General features: G+C 45.7%; 1 protein-coding gene and 1 long non-coding RNA gene across 2 annotated transcripts; one reads left to right on the top strand and one right to left on the bottom strand.

Annotated features, from left to right (window-relative positions):
* Positions 1–7,370: 7,370 nt before the first annotated feature.
* Positions 7,371–10,633, bottom strand: foxa1 (forkhead box A1). The gene is made up of 2 exons (XM_031749678.2): positions 10,439–10,633; positions 7,371–8,632 (listed from the first exon to the last, which is right to left on the bottom strand). Exons 1-2 carry the CDS (start codon positions 10,502–10,504, stop codon positions 7,466–7,468), a joined length of 1,233 nt encoding a protein of 410 aa, XP_031605538.1. The 5' UTR covers positions 10,505–10,633; the 3' UTR covers positions 7,371–7,465.
* A 1,088-nt stretch (positions 10,634–11,721) lies between these two features.
* Positions 11,722–12,792, top strand: LOC120434863. The gene is made up of 3 exons (XR_005609401.1): positions 11,722–11,860; positions 12,474–12,575; positions 12,689–12,792. It is a non-coding gene; the product is annotated as an uncharacterized LOC120434863 (long non-coding RNA).
* The last annotated feature ends 2,136 nt before the right edge of the window (positions 12,793–14,928 follow it).

The following is a 14,928-nucleotide window of genomic DNA, read 5'->3' as shown; positions in this document are numbered from 1 at the left end:
TGACTAATCACAGTGTTTGTAGGTGAGGGTGTGGTTACAGCAGGGTGGAGGCACTCCACAGCGCTCTAGCTCAAGGACCCAAGTTCACATACCGTTAGGCAAACGCCACACAGAGACCGTCTCACTCAGAGAAACCAATCATGGAGCTCCAAGTGAACCCATCACAGGTGTGCAGCAGAGAAGCACCAAAACTGCAGTTCCTCCTCCGTCCAGCAGAGGCTTCAGCACTGAGTGAGTCTAGAGCAGGGGTGTCCAATTTCAGGCCTTGAGGGCCGGTGTCCTGCAGATTTTATAGAGGGTGGAGCGCTGACATTGTGACGTTATGTCTGCATCGCACACACACCTGCTGATCTGGAGCATCCAATCAAAATCCTTGAATTTCAGCTCCTAAACCTGGAGCAGAGACTGGTTGGATGGTTGGGAACGGTAACCTCAGAGCAGCCATGCTATTGGTCAAATAAATAAAAACGCTCCAGCAGCACAAAGCCACAGCCACCTGGAAGTCTAAAAGGCCACACCCCAACTGCAGATTTTGGGACTGACTTTCCACCCTGCAGTTTTCTGATTGGTGGGTACTGTTTTAGGAAGATTTCTGTCAGCCAGTCAGGAACAAGCTCAAAATGTCTGTGACTTCCTGCATCAACATGCGCCTCTGAAACGGTCTGCAGCTCTGCTGCAGCAACATGATGATGCGACGGTGAGCTGATCCACCTGTTCTTTCAGAATAAAAGCAGATGAGCCTGTTGGCACAGGTGCTTCTGTCTGTGATTGGCTCTGAGCTGGACTCCCACTGCACACCTCTGCAGCCACCTTACATCCAACCGTGCTGGTTGCAGCAACTTGTAATCAGCCAGTTTCCATGTGGTGAGACTGTGGACGCCATCTCTGCATCAGTCGTGTCACTGATCGGATTTATTGATCTAATATAACTGTCTGATCACTGAAATCATCAGTTCACCACTGATTGATCAATAACCAATCAATAGTTGGTTGCTGCTGGCTTGATGATCCACAACCATGTTTATGTTGTTATGTTTAGTTTATGGCGGTCGGGCCTCGGCCCCCTCTCACTGACTTACATGATCAATAACAGCTCAATCAACTGAGTGTCTGAATATTCTGATCGGTCAGAGATTACTGTATTGATCGATCAGAGGAAGTTCATCTCGTGTTTCAGCAGCTGAAACTTTGCTGCTCAGTGATCCGGTTTGAGCTGAATGACCATGAAATCTCTGCCAATTACCCCGCGCCTCCTCCCCCGCGCCTCCTCCCCCTCCCTCCATCATCTGTAATCACCCCACCCCCCCTGCAGGACCACCAACCTCCCGGCTGATCCATATTAGGCCCTCAAAGCTCTAATAAACTTCCTCCGTATCGTTTTAATGGAGAGGCAGCTGCTCTCTCTCTCCTCGCTTTGATCGCCCTCGCCTCCTTTCTTCTTCTATGGTTTTGGAGGGGATTTCTTTGCTCTTTTCGTGGCCCGGCACAATTGTGTTATTGGAGATAATTAATTCTAATCCCCATCAAAAGGCATTAGTGGCCCCGGGGCCCCTGTTCGCGCTTTTCTAGCGGGCGAATGAAAGGCAAGGGGAAGAAAAGGGCCGAAGGCCGCCGCATTGTGGCCGCCATCTCCCTCCATAAGGCGTGAGTGGAGAGAAAAGGAGCGAGAGCTTTAGAGAAATGAGGCCAGGGGCCCCGGGGCAAGGCCCGCCGCCACCGGAGGGCCCCGCTCCTCCCTGCCGAGAACATATGGCCTGTATTACAGCGGAGGATTGCGCTCCATCAGGAGACGCGACGGCCTCCGTCTTCAACTCCATCATCACCTCCTCCCACAGTCCTCAGCCAGAGTCGCATCAGCTAAGCGGACAGTCCGAGGATCAGCCCGAGAAAATAAAAGCCCCAACATCTGACATCTGAAAAATAAACTTTTACTATGAAATACCTGCAGAAGACCCACTTGTATTTTATTTTATTTTATTACTTATTTTGCATCATCATGATTATTATTATCAATCTTTGTTTAGTGTTTTTATTGTGTTTGATTCTCGGAGATGAATAACGATGTTCAGTGTGAATGTTTGCTGTGTTGCCTCGGAGATGACACTCGCCGTTTTCATATTTGAAATCAAGTGTTTCCCACGTGTTGTTTAAACTCACACATGTTTGGAACATGTTTAAAATCAGGGCTCACTAATACTCATGTCACAATGAGGACGTGTGACAGCTGCTCACGTTTGATTAAAGATTTATTGCCAATAATCGTTCAGATTGAAACGATCAGCAGGAAGACTTTTGCTAATAATTTTTGATTTATGCCACAAACACGGAAAAAACAAACAAATGTTCACACGACGTTTACACATCATCCTGCTGAGGATGTTCAACATGATCGATAATCATGTGTTATAAACTGATGGTGCACGTTTGATTGATCAAATTAAATTTATTAAGTCTAGAAAAAAATTATTTAAGATGATTGTTATTGATTATTTTGGCCTAAAGAATTCATGATCAATTATTTTTAAATCAAAGGTCTCTGATTTATTTATTTCTGAATAAATCAGATTCTGAGCTCATCCATCAGGTCACTGACCGCCGGCTTTTAATCTTAAAAAGGTTTCACTTTTAATGTTTCATCACATAAAAATGAACTCGTTTTTATTTTATCATTTCAAACTCTTATGTTTGATCCCCACGCAGTGTGTGTGTGTGTGTGTGTGTGTTTTATTCCAGGTAACGCACGTTAATTTAAATGGTTTGTGTCACATTTCTGTCTCATCTCTCTTCATTCTCTCACCGCCTTAGTTTCCTTTTTCTTATTTCTATAAATCATCCTTTTAACACAACAGCTCCTGTCCGCTGCACAACAGGGAACTGAAACCAGGAGCCTCGTGAGGCCGGGTCCTGGTTTTAGCTCAGGTCTCCTGAATTTGGTGTTTGTGAAATTTGCTTCACTCGGGACACACGAGGTTTTCTCTGCATGCAGGTGTGTGTGTGTGTGTGTGTGTGTGTTTTAATGAACATATAAATTGGTCTACAGTCTGCTCTGATCCTCCACAATAAAAGTCTCAGTGTTAAATCATGAAGGTCAGTGTTTGAAAAACGGCAGCAAAACAAATGCCCCCCCACACACACACACACACACACACACACACTCAGAGCGCTATTTTTCATATCAGAAGTCAGACTTTTCTCGATGATCAAAAACAAACAAAGAAACAAACGAAGAGCTCCTCTGTAAACAAGCTCAAATCATTTAATTGCTTTTATTTATTTGTTTGTTTGTTGATTAAAAATAAAAACTGTATAAAAATAAGAAAAATTCTCTGTCAGCATTTTGAATTCTTTTTACCTTCAACATAAATGTTTTTCATGATTTTTATATTAAATCCAAACAGAGGTTTTATTTTGAAATCTCGTGCGTCCTCCTCTCTGTGATTTTTATTTCTTATTTTATTTATTTCTATTTTTCATTACTAATTTCTTACGTTTATTGTTTCGTCGTTTGTTTGTTTGTTTGTCCTTCCGAAGCGGCCCTCGGCTCCTCTCGGCCCGGCTCGGCCGTCCGGGCCTCTGTGCGCGTCTCCGCTGCGGGTTCATGTCCGCGGATAATTGGCGGGTAATTCCGGGATCATTGGAAACATTTCGCGGCAAAAAGGGGAAAAACCTCGAGATCAAAGTGAAATCTGTCGGCTCGTGTTCAGGTTCACGGCCCGCAAACACCCGCGAAATCCGCACAGCGAGCCCGCGGGAGGCGCACCGAGGCCGGCCTGAGCCCCGAGACACGAGCCGAGAGGAGCCGAAACACCGGGGGCACAACAATAATAAAACATAAAGAAACTACAACAAAGCGGTGAAAATAAACCGCGAATAAAACCAGAATAAAAAACAAATAAAGGAGAATTGAATAAAAATAATTAAAGAAACACAAACACGGCGACAGAAAGATGTGAAGATAAAATCAACAAACAAATAAACAATAAAAACCATCATTAAAACTGTAAATAAAACAAAAACAGGACAAAATAAAAGAAACGAAATATAAAAAACGGAAAAAATAACAAATCAGCTGTTTCCGGTGTTTACACTAAAAACAAACAAACAAACAAAAACGCGGTCACAGAGAAGCCTGGAGATACGAGCTTTCTGTCCACCAGAGATAACAAAAAATAAAATAAAACAAATAAACATTTTATTTTATTCGTTTATTTTATGCATCTATTTATTTGATTGTACTTTTTCAGTGAGTCTTGAACGATCACAGTGAGTGATGGACGAGTTTTCGAGTTATCGTTCTCTTTGTTTTTGCTGAAACTGACGATTATTGGAAAAAAAATTCTCGATTAAATGAAATCAAAGAGACAAAATTAAAACCAGTAAAAATCAGATCGTTCTTCTCAATGTTTTTATTGAAAATGTTCTTCTGTCCTCAGCTTATCGAAGATCAATGAATTTACTGATACTTTATCGATTCAGTTCTCATTATTCTGCTGTTATCAGCTGATCGTTATTGACTGCTGCACGTGATTGATTAGTCATAAGTGATCAGTAATTTTGTTCTCCTGATAATTAAATCAGTTCTCTGAGCGAGATACGTGGTTTTTACAGGACAGCAGAGACATTTATTGATCGATTATCAGCTGATTCCAACACCTGTCTTTTTTGTAATCAGTAACGGAAATGATCGATAAATGAAACACGTCTGAATTGATCAGCAATCAATAACCCGATCAGCCTGCAGCGTTCCCTGTTTTTATTTGAAAATGACAGAATAAGTTAAAACATGCATCAAAACCAACGAAGAACAAACACGCGACGAGGACGCGACAGAAGGAGAAGAAGAAGACCTCCCACTTCATTCATGCACATGGTAATAATCAATAATCAATAATCGTGATGGGTTAAATACACAGACAGGAAGTGATGTTGCTTTTACACACAGAGTCACCGATCGATCAGATCATCGATCGACTGATTGGAGGATGACGCCAACACTCGATCAGTTATTGATTATTGATCGGCCTCATGAGTCTCTCTGCTTCCTGTTTATGTGCCAGAGGTCATGTGACCTGAGTTTTCAGCGTTTGGTGCAGATGTAGACTCCCAGCATGCTCTGCTGCAGGTGCCGTCGTTTCTTAGTTTCCTCAAGTGGTTAAACTAGCGAGCAGGAAGTGACCCCCACACCTCAGCCACAGAACGCCACGCCCTTCATCCCAGGCTGTGATGTCACAACAACTACTCTCCTCACAGTGTGGCATGGAGGGCACCGCTGGCAGACTTCCAGCGGCCTCGTGTCTCCGGTCACGTCGGGGGTAGCGCTAAAACACAGGTGAGGCCAAGAAAGAGCTACAGAGCATGCTCAGAACCGACATGGACGCAGAGATGCAGGAAGTGCTCCAACACTCCACGCTCCTATTTTGAAGCTTCTTGCAATGAACTTATTTTGAAAGTTTAACTCCAGTTTGAAACTAAGTGACAAACGATGAAGTGGCCATGAATTAAAATTTAATAAAGGTTATTCCACCCCAAACAAACCATTAAATAACAATAACGACGAGTTATGATGTAATTCAGGTTTATGTTGTTAGTTTGTGATTGGATAAAATGGATCAGGTGGTTTTCTGTTGGTCACATGACGCAGGTGCTTTAACCCTGTGAGAAGAAGATAGTTTACTGTCGATTAACGATTCTTTTTTGTTTTGATTTTTTTCATTCACCTCAAACTCGTTTGATTTTATACCTGAAAATCATAACCAATTTGAGTTACACTGAATACTAACAGTAATCAGAGTAAAAATACTCTCTAATTATTGATGTATATTATCGGGTTTGTTTCTTGTTTCTGTCGAGCTTGTTTTAAAGTGCTGCTGTTGTTTGGTTTTTAAAATATTTCCTCAAACTTAAAAAGAAAAGCAGCAAATATTTTTCAGTGAAAAACATCAATAATCAAATCACTGATCGATCGTCTCAGCTGCACGTCTATAAACTGTTAGATCACTAAAAAAAAAAGTTCCAGTCATTAGCTGCAGCGGCACATAAACGTCTGAAGTTTGTCAAGTAAAAGTACTCAGAATGAAGTTACTCGAGTAAAAGTACCGAAACCCTGAAAGCAGCTTCAGCCTCATCTGTGTGTGAATGTTGTGTGACCCTCACTCTGCTCCTCGGGTTCTGCAGTCTTTAATTTTCAGCCTCACAGGAAGTCAAATGAACTTGTTTGCATTCGATCTGAAAAACGGACATGTCGTCGTGCTGTTCCTGCTCCGTGACCCTGTTAAGATGAATGTTTTGTTTAAAACAGAAGCTGAAGCTGCTGTATCAGGAAATTTATTTATCTTTATAAACTTTTAATGACTACAAATATTTTAATTTTCTCTGTGAGTAACAGCTACGTCAGAGTACTTTAGCTTCAATATTCTGAACACTTTTCCTGACTGAGTGCTTCCTCCAGCTCTGAAGCCAATCAAAAACCGCCCAAACGGCGGCGAGGAGAGTGTGGTGAGCATGGCAGAGCGGGACTGTTTTTGGGGTGAAATTATCCTTTAAATGAAAAGCCTTTAATCTGAGCGGCAGGTTCTCAGGCTGGGCCGCGCGATCCTGCCAGAGGTCAGCGGAGGAGCAGACAAGGTCGTGGGAGAAATAAATCCTGATCAGAAAGACGAGTCCTGATCATCAATGTGTTTGTAAACATCTGCAGTATGACCTTTGACCTTGCTCTAAGCAGGACTCCAAACCACTGTGGCTCAACCTGCGGCTCATGGCCCTCTGAGGGACACCAACAGTTTCACGGATGCCTGAGCCCAAACAGCCATGTTCGGTCACACTTGAGGGTGAAAGGTCAGTCAAAGGTTAATGTGTGCTGCTGACCAGGATCTCAGAGACAGCAGAGAGTTCTGACCGAGTTCTTAAAGAACCGAGTCTCTGACCTGGATCAGAGAAACCTAAAGGTCTTCACACTTTAAACTCACAGAATTTGCCTCCATGAAAACTAACATTAAATTACGTAAAACTTGAATCAAGTTTGGTATGGCTTTGCCTACATGCAGACTGACATTGCTGATATTTGAAGGAAGTCTGGTCACACCGGTAGGAATTGAGTATTGAACGGGTCCAATGACGCTGGTTTTGCAGTACTGGATTTCTCTGTGTCCCCAACCAAACCAGGATCAGACTCAGAACCAGGACTCCCGGGCTCCACCTCCTAGCAGAACCCTGTGGTTTAACTTCCAGGGTTCTTCAGGTGGATCACAATCTGGACTCAGGTTCAAGTCTGACCCGGTTGTTGTTTTTGTACCTCAGATCATTTGTGACTCGTGTGTAAAAGCAGATCACAGACCTGGGGTCAGTCTCATCGTGTCTGTTGGCGTCCCGGTTCGGTCACAGTGCAGGAGTTCAGAAGTCCGTCTCAGTCCAACAGGAAGTCTATGACGGCTGCATGCAGAGAGTCCAACAGGAGGTGCAGCAGCTACTATGAGGTGTTGAGGAGTGGTCTGGGGTAGACCCCTTGGTAGTAGGAAGCCTCCAGTGGCTCCATGGTCCTCCCCCCGAGGCCGGACCCTGCCCCGGTGTTGTAGGAGGAGTACTGCAGGGCCTCGTAGGCCTTCAGGTCCAGTTTGTGCTGCTGCTCCGAGGACGACATCAGGTTGTTGATGGAGAACGGATGGTTGAAGGAGTAGTGCGGGTCTCCTTTGATATGGAGCTGCGACTCGTGAGCCATGGAGTGGGGGGGCAGTGACAGCGAGGAAAGGAGCTGGGCGCCGGACACCTTCAGGTCAGATGGCCCGCCCATGCCTCCCCGCAGGTCCAGCCCGGGGGGCGAAGCTGCCTGGCTGGAGGAGGGCAGCGAGGAGTCTAGGAGTCCCGGAGTTTTGAGGGCATCCCCTGCGGGAGACGCAGACCCGCCTCCGCTGCTGCCCCCCTGCTCTTTCCTGCCGTCTGACTTGGCCGACATCTTCTTCTCGCACTTGAACCTCTTCTGGCGACGCAGGTAGCAGCCGTTCTCAAACATGTTCCCAGAGTCCGGGTGCAGGGTCCAGTACGAGCCCTTCCCCGGTTTGTCTGGCGAGCGCGACACCTTCACGAAGCAGTCGTTGAAGGACAGCGAGTGGCGGATGGAGTTCTGCCAACGCTGCTGGTTCTGTCGGTAGTATGGGAACAGGTCCATGATCCACTGGTAGATTTCGCTTAGCGTCAGCATCTTACTGGGCGCCTGCTGGATCGCCATGGTGATGAGGGAGATGTAGGAGTATGGAGGCTTGGCGTGCGGGTAGCTCCGTCTGAACGCCTTGTTGTCCCGGGCTCGGTTCAGTCCCCCTCCGCCGTACGCCATGCCGGGGCTCATGCTGGGGCTCATGGCGCCGTACGGGTTTAGGCCCATCGAGGCCTGCTGGGCCGACACCGAACCCATCCCAGATGGGCTCAAGGCCCCGCCCATCGATGCCACTCCCCCACCCAGCCCCGTCATGGCCGCCGGAGCAGAGCTCCCCATTGCTCCTACAGGGGCAGGGCTGAGACAAGTGCCGCTATAGGACATGTTGAAGGAACCTGACGTGGTCCCGGTGCTCGACATGTAGCCGGACATGGAGCCCATCCCCAGACCAGAACCCATCCCACCGCTGGCCATTGGGGAGTAGACCTGCAGACAGAGACCAGAACCAGTCAGAACCAGGACCAAGACACTGACCAGTCGGACTAAATACAGAAAAGTTTGAAACCAGAGCCAGGTCTAAGACCCAGTTTGTTCAGTTGGTCCTTCTGCAGCGCCCCCTGCTGGTTGTTTGCCTGTAAAAATGTGAAACTTGATTAAGAGTCTCCTCAGATTTTATTCCAGAATCAGGTGGACAGTCAAGTCTGCAGAGGAGGGTTAAGCCCAGTCCAGAGATCTTAGCCCAGGACCGGAGGAGGAGGAAGAGTGGGTCGCAGACCAAAGGAAAAGTCAGCGGCGCGATGCCCAGCTCCTCCAATCCTGAAGTGTGTGTGTGTGTGTGTGTGTGTGTGTGTGTGTGTGTGTGTGTGTGTGTGTGTGTGAGCGCTCAGTAAGAAATAAAGAGCACTCCATTAATGATACACGCCTGGGAACCTGGTTTAAAGAACATTTAAAGAACGTTTTCTGTGTATTTGATGAACAGTTTAAAGTGACAGGATCTGATTTTCATTCTTAATGCGTTTTATTAATGATAACAATAATGATACTTTATACTAGTATGTAGGGTCCGAGTTTCTCCTCCACATTCACATTTTAAAAGTTTTAATCAGCTGCAGAGAACAAAGTTAATTTAATTTAATTTGTTATTTTTTTAATTTTGCAGTTTATTTTGACGTTATTAAACTTTATTGTTTCTGACTGAGGCTCGGTCAGCAGCGGCCTCCTGCTCTTTGTTCCAGCTTCAGTTTGATTTTAATTTTCAGATTTTTGATTAAACGGGATTTTAAAAAATAAATAAATAAAACCACAGCGTCGTTTTTTTCCCATTAAATAAAATGATTGATTATTAGTTTATTATAGGAAGATTTTCATCCTCATTCAGAATCTAATTTAAAATATTCATGATTTTTTTGTTCTGGTTTTAAACGTTTTTAACGTTTTTTAACGTTAAAATAAATCAAAGTTTATTTAAACTTTCACGTCGTGAAGGTGAAATAAACGCAGTTTGTTTAGATTTCACTGAAACATTAAAAACGTTACTGCTGCCTGTGATTATTATTGTTAATATTTGTTTAATATAATTGTGATTTTCTGTGGTGAAACAGAACTGAGATCATTAAAAATGAAACGGATGAATGAATCAAATAATTAAATAAAAGTTTTCACATCAGATAGAATAACAAATACGTTCTGTTTCAATCTTTGCTAAATTAACTCGGGTTAAAAAGGTAATAGCGGCTCTTCTTATTATTATTATCATTATTATTATTTCCGATAATCAGTGATCAATACCCGCAGCGAAGAAGCGGATTCGTGTCTGCGCCAGAGTCCGTTTGAAAAAGACCCGATTTTTGAGTCGGAGCTTCTTTGTTCTGATTTTCTCTGAAACTCTGAAACTTTTTTTTTAAAAATCTTTTTCATTTTAATTTGAATAAAATCGCCGCAGACTTTTTCTCTTATATTAAGTATATTTATGTAATATTAAATATTATAGAGTTAATATAAGGTATATTATCCGGAACCAAACGCTCTGATTTTGCTGCTCGTGTTTGAAGAAAGATTTAAAGCTGATTAAACAGATTTTTAAATCTGTCGCTTTCTCTCTGATAAAGTTCATTTTTACTTTCTTTGGATTTTCTGATAAATAAAAACGGAATAAAAAAAAACACAGTTTTTAAAACCAAACCGGAACCCGAACTTTAACCGGAGAACTTTCGCGCAGTTTTCCGGTTAAACGCTTTAATCCAGCCGGGCTCTTAGCCCGGGTCTAACGCCGTGCGCGGGGCGGTGACCGACCTCCTCGCTGTAGTATCCGCTCCAGTCCGGAGCTTCGTGGCCTTCCATCTTCACCGTGCCCAGCATGTCGGGAGCCCGCGGCCCGATCGCGGATCCTGCAGGTCCCGCTCCGGGTCTCCTCCTCCGGGTCTCCTGGCCTCCCGGTCCTGTCCCCGTCTGAGTGTCTGCGCGCTGCGCCAGGTGGAAGCGTGCCGAGCCGAGCCGAGAGTTAGTGAGGAAGAGGAGGAGGAGGTGATGGTGACCTGCGGACTGATGTGAGCCTCCTCCTCCTCCCCGTGCAGGTCCGGCCCTCCGCTGCTCCCCCCCCTCCTCCTCCTCATCCCGTCATTCCTCCACTCAGCCTCCACCTGCGGCTTCACCTTCATCACAGAACCGGAAGCGGGCCCGTTGCTTTATAAACTTTTGAAAATGTTTGATTTTTGTTTTTGTTTAAACTCCCCAATAAAGTGAAAACAAAATCTTATATTTTTTAACATTTTAAAAATATTTCAATAGATAAACATAAAAGTGCACGTGCCGCCGCCGCGCATACAAAGGTCCGTCTAAAAAGGATTTTCGCTCCATTTCTGTTGAAGACTGAGATTAAAGGACGTGTGCAGGATTATTTCATCACTTCATGAAATAATCCTGGTAAAAGATTCATTATTTCTCATTATCCTCAGTTCGAGTTTCATTTAATGCCGCTTCAACCTTTCACACGTCTGTACAAATGTCCCTTTAAAAACACGCAGTTTTTAGTCTTACATTGAACACCTCATTAAAGAGTACACATTGTTTTTGAGTTTAAATAAAAGAGTCATCGTCCTTCACAATAAGAGTAAATTATAGTCAAACCCTGAAAAATAAGCACGAGCTTTTAATGTGAAAAACCATAGGAGCTGATTGGGGTTCTTGAAGGCAGGCTTGCTGTTTAAAGTTTTATGAGCAAAAATAATCTCTAACGTGTTTGAAATGCAGGAAACACATCAGCGTTAAACAGCTGGTTTGTGGCTTCATGAAGCTCCAGATGTTTCAGCGCTGATGGTCTGACTGCACTCAGGTCAGTGAATGAGGCCTGCACACACACAGAGGCCGACCCACAAACATGACAAAGCCCTCAACAGGACTCCTCTCCATACAAAAGAGACCTGACTTTAGGATTCACAGCCACAAAGAAACATTATTATTGATTATTATTATTACTATTATTATTATTATTATTATTATTGTACTGGCTGGTCCCAGATCTGCCTCTGCTCCAGCTGACGGCCCAGTGTGCAGCTTTCATGAACGAGCACAGCGGCGGATTATCGGACTGGATTAAGAGGACGAGCTGCTGGATTTAAGGACACTTAAACCAAACACTGAGCAGAGACACAGAGGGGGAGGCCCGGGAGGACACCTCCTCACTGAGGTGCAGCTGAGATGAGGATGGAAGTCCAGGTAAGACCCTCAGACCTGTGCAGCACCTGTTTGTATGGAAGAGCCAGACTTTGTGATGCTTTCAGAGCTGCTAAGGAAAGATGAAACGTTCCAAAGGTGAAAGCACACCTTTAACTTCTGTTAGAAACTGCACCCAGATCAGTGTTACCCCACTGCAGGTGTCACAGTCTGCAGGTACACCTGACTTCAGGTGTGATAATCAGGACAGGTGAGAGCGGGTCTCCTTTTACCTGCATTTAGAGACTAGATCATCTTCATGTGTGCGTCTCTCAGGGTCAGAGCAAGTTCATATAGTAGCAGACGGGGTCATGTGACTCATGCTGTACCTGCTCCTCCTCCTACCTGCCGGTGTGGCTGTGTGAACACACCTGTGTGACATGAGGTATGAATATTTTCCGCAGAGAATTTTCAGCCTCTGATGTCACGCTGCACCTTCCTGTTTCCAGTTTTTTATTCACTCCCGCCTTGTGTTTCACATGGCGTCGATGACAGCGTGGAGGTCGACGCCGAGGAAGAGGAGGAGGCGGAGGCGGTTTCATTGTGACTCATAAGGTCTTAAATCTCACTAAAAGCTCCTCACTGACTCACCTGTCACCTGCACTCCTACACACAGACACAGCGGCTCCAGGAGGGGCGGAGCCAAAGACCCGGACCTTACCGCTCTGTGGGACCCACTGAGAAGGACAAGGGTATCCATCTTCATCTTCATCTCAGGGTAACACCAAACATCCACCAATCAGAAGACTGGTGTAAACCACACACACACACACAGTAACACACACACTAACAGTAAGTGTGTGTGTGCGTGCGTGTGTGTGTGTGTTACAGGCTGTTATTAAAGCCCTGTTGTTGCCGTGGTTTCCTGTGAACTCCTCCCCTCTCTGTGGGGGAAATATCTCTCGGCTGTGAGTCATGGCCGAGGATGTTGGGTGAGTTCATCTGCAGGTCAAACAGACAGTGTTCTGCTCACATGAACACCATGTGACCTCTGACCTCCACGCTCACCTGAACTCTCTCACACAGGTGTTCTTTCTCCTGTCAGCAGCTCTCTTGAGCCACGATCGCCTTTGACCTATGATAGCGGCTGGTCTGTGCAGCGCCCTCTGCAGGACCTGCAGAGGGCGCTGCACAGACCAGAGCAGGAAGAATCACACGCAGGAGAATAAAGGCACAAAGGAACTTCACACGTGTGAGCGTGCAGATGTGCACAGGCGGTTATCCTGGACACACAGGGAGTCACAGGAAGTGACATAAGCATGGAACTGACTCCAGGTGCGTTAGTGGGGAAAAGGGTGTTACCACGACAATGACTCTGTGCTGATAATAACTGACTTCATTGTGTATTTATTCATTTATGCATGGAAAAAAAATAATGTACAGATGTTTGATGGCAGCACGACTGTCAGAAAATTCAGGTGACCTCGGTCGCTGCTGCCCACGTACACCTGCAGCTCACCTGAGGCTCACTTTCATTTTTCTGATCCAGCTTCGTTTTATCGCTTGCTGTTTATCTCTTTTTGTCATTTATGTTTCTTGCACTGCCGTCTATTCTATTCTATTCTATTCTATTCTATTCTATTCTATTCTATTCCTGTTGAGCAGCTGCTTCCTGTTCCTGCTGTTCAGTTTGAACTTTCAGGTGGATTTGGGTTGGAAGTCCTGGACCTGATCCTGCTCACCTGGTGGAGTTTCCACCTGTAACCCAGCTGTGAAAACATCCGCGCACAAGGAAACTTTCTCTGAGCACAGCCTCATCAGGCTGCATTACCCACAATCCAGCAGAGTCCTGCAGACGGTCCGACCCAGCACAAGTGGACGACTTCACCACGATCAGGCTCAGGTGATTCTCTGCAGGTGACGCCGGTGTAAGCAGAAATAAAGGCAGGGACCTCTGATCTGGTGTTCAGGTCTGTGTCAGGGCTGAAGTCGAAGAGCCAGAGCGAGATTTTGTTGGTCACGCTGATATGCAGCTCAGTGACTTTATCCATGCTGTGACAGTTTGAGGCCGAGGCGGCACAAACCAGGTCCCAAACCTGGGCTGCCAGGAAGCCTGAAATCTGCACCGAGTCAAATGCGTGGAACGTTTCGCTTCGCTGAGGCTGGCGCCGCTGCCCAGAGTGAGCTTCATCTCCAGGAGGCACACAGCTCCCGGTCCTCTCTGCAGTTTCTTCTCCAGCAGGAGCTCCCTCCCCTCCTGTCAGCCTCCGCAGGTGTTAGCACCTGTTTGAAGGCTGAGGGAGACCTCTGGTGGCCATGCGAAGCAGTGCATGTGAAACCTGCAGGGAAGCGGCCATGACCTCTTTCCTGTGCTGTTAACGCTGATGAAGCGTGTACCTGAGCACGCATCGGCCCCCCAGGTGTGACTTTACAGTCCTGTAACACCTGTGATGATGCCACATTGTTCATCTTTTTCCCTCTGCTGAAGCCACCGCCACAGGGGCGGTGCTAGGATCCAGAAACACCGAGGGCTTGTTCTCGTTTGGGACTGATTTTACTGGAAGCAGCGGAAATAAAAGTAGAAATGTTGATGAAGTTTTCATGTGTGAGACAGAAACTTTTCCAGCCCTGGCCTCACAGTGATGCTCTCATTGCACCAGAATGACTCCTTTACACTGCTCACCTCCTCCTCACCAACCCGCTGCAGCCCTCACCTCCTCTGCTCCCTCCTGTGCAATCAAACTCCATCCAGATCGATCATTTTTGATGTGATTATTAGATATTTAAGACATACACACAGAAAATCGAATGAATAATGCGCAGTCATCAAAGCTTGCATTGCACAGCTGCACTTTCCACTGCATAGTCACATGACCTCGCCGTTTCTTCATTTATGTTTCAATTGCAGTATTTTATTTTAGAGCACTTTAACAACACTGTTGTTGTCCACTAGATGGCATCAGTCCAGTGTGTGTGTGTGTGTATGTGTGTGTGTATGTGTGCGCACGCGCAGGTTCTCTCAGGCCGGCGTGTCGATGACACACTAAAGAGGCGAATCTGCCTCAGACTCAGTCTGGTGATCTGACACTGGACCCTCGAACAGGTGCGCAGGGTCTGTGGGAAACAGTCAG

Source organism: Oreochromis aureus, linkage group 19 (assembly GCF_013358895.1).
Source record: "Oreochromis aureus strain Israel breed Guangdong linkage group 19, ZZ_aureus, whole genome shotgun sequence".
Lineage (NCBI taxonomy): Eukaryota > Metazoa > Chordata > Actinopteri > Cichliformes > Cichlidae > Oreochromis > Oreochromis aureus.
This window is presented reverse-complemented; position numbering and strand designations above follow the sequence as displayed.

Excerpts from the sequence above, each read along its gene's own strand:
- foxa1 (XM_031749678.2), bottom strand. The coding sequence starts at position 10,504 with ATGCTGGGCACGGTGAAGATGGAAGGCCACGAAGCTCCGGACTGGAGC. Across the intron at positions 8,633-10,438 it reads GCGGATACTACAGCGAGGAG|GTCTACTCCCCAATGGCCAG; the intron begins GTCGGTCACCGC and ends CTCTGTCTGCAG.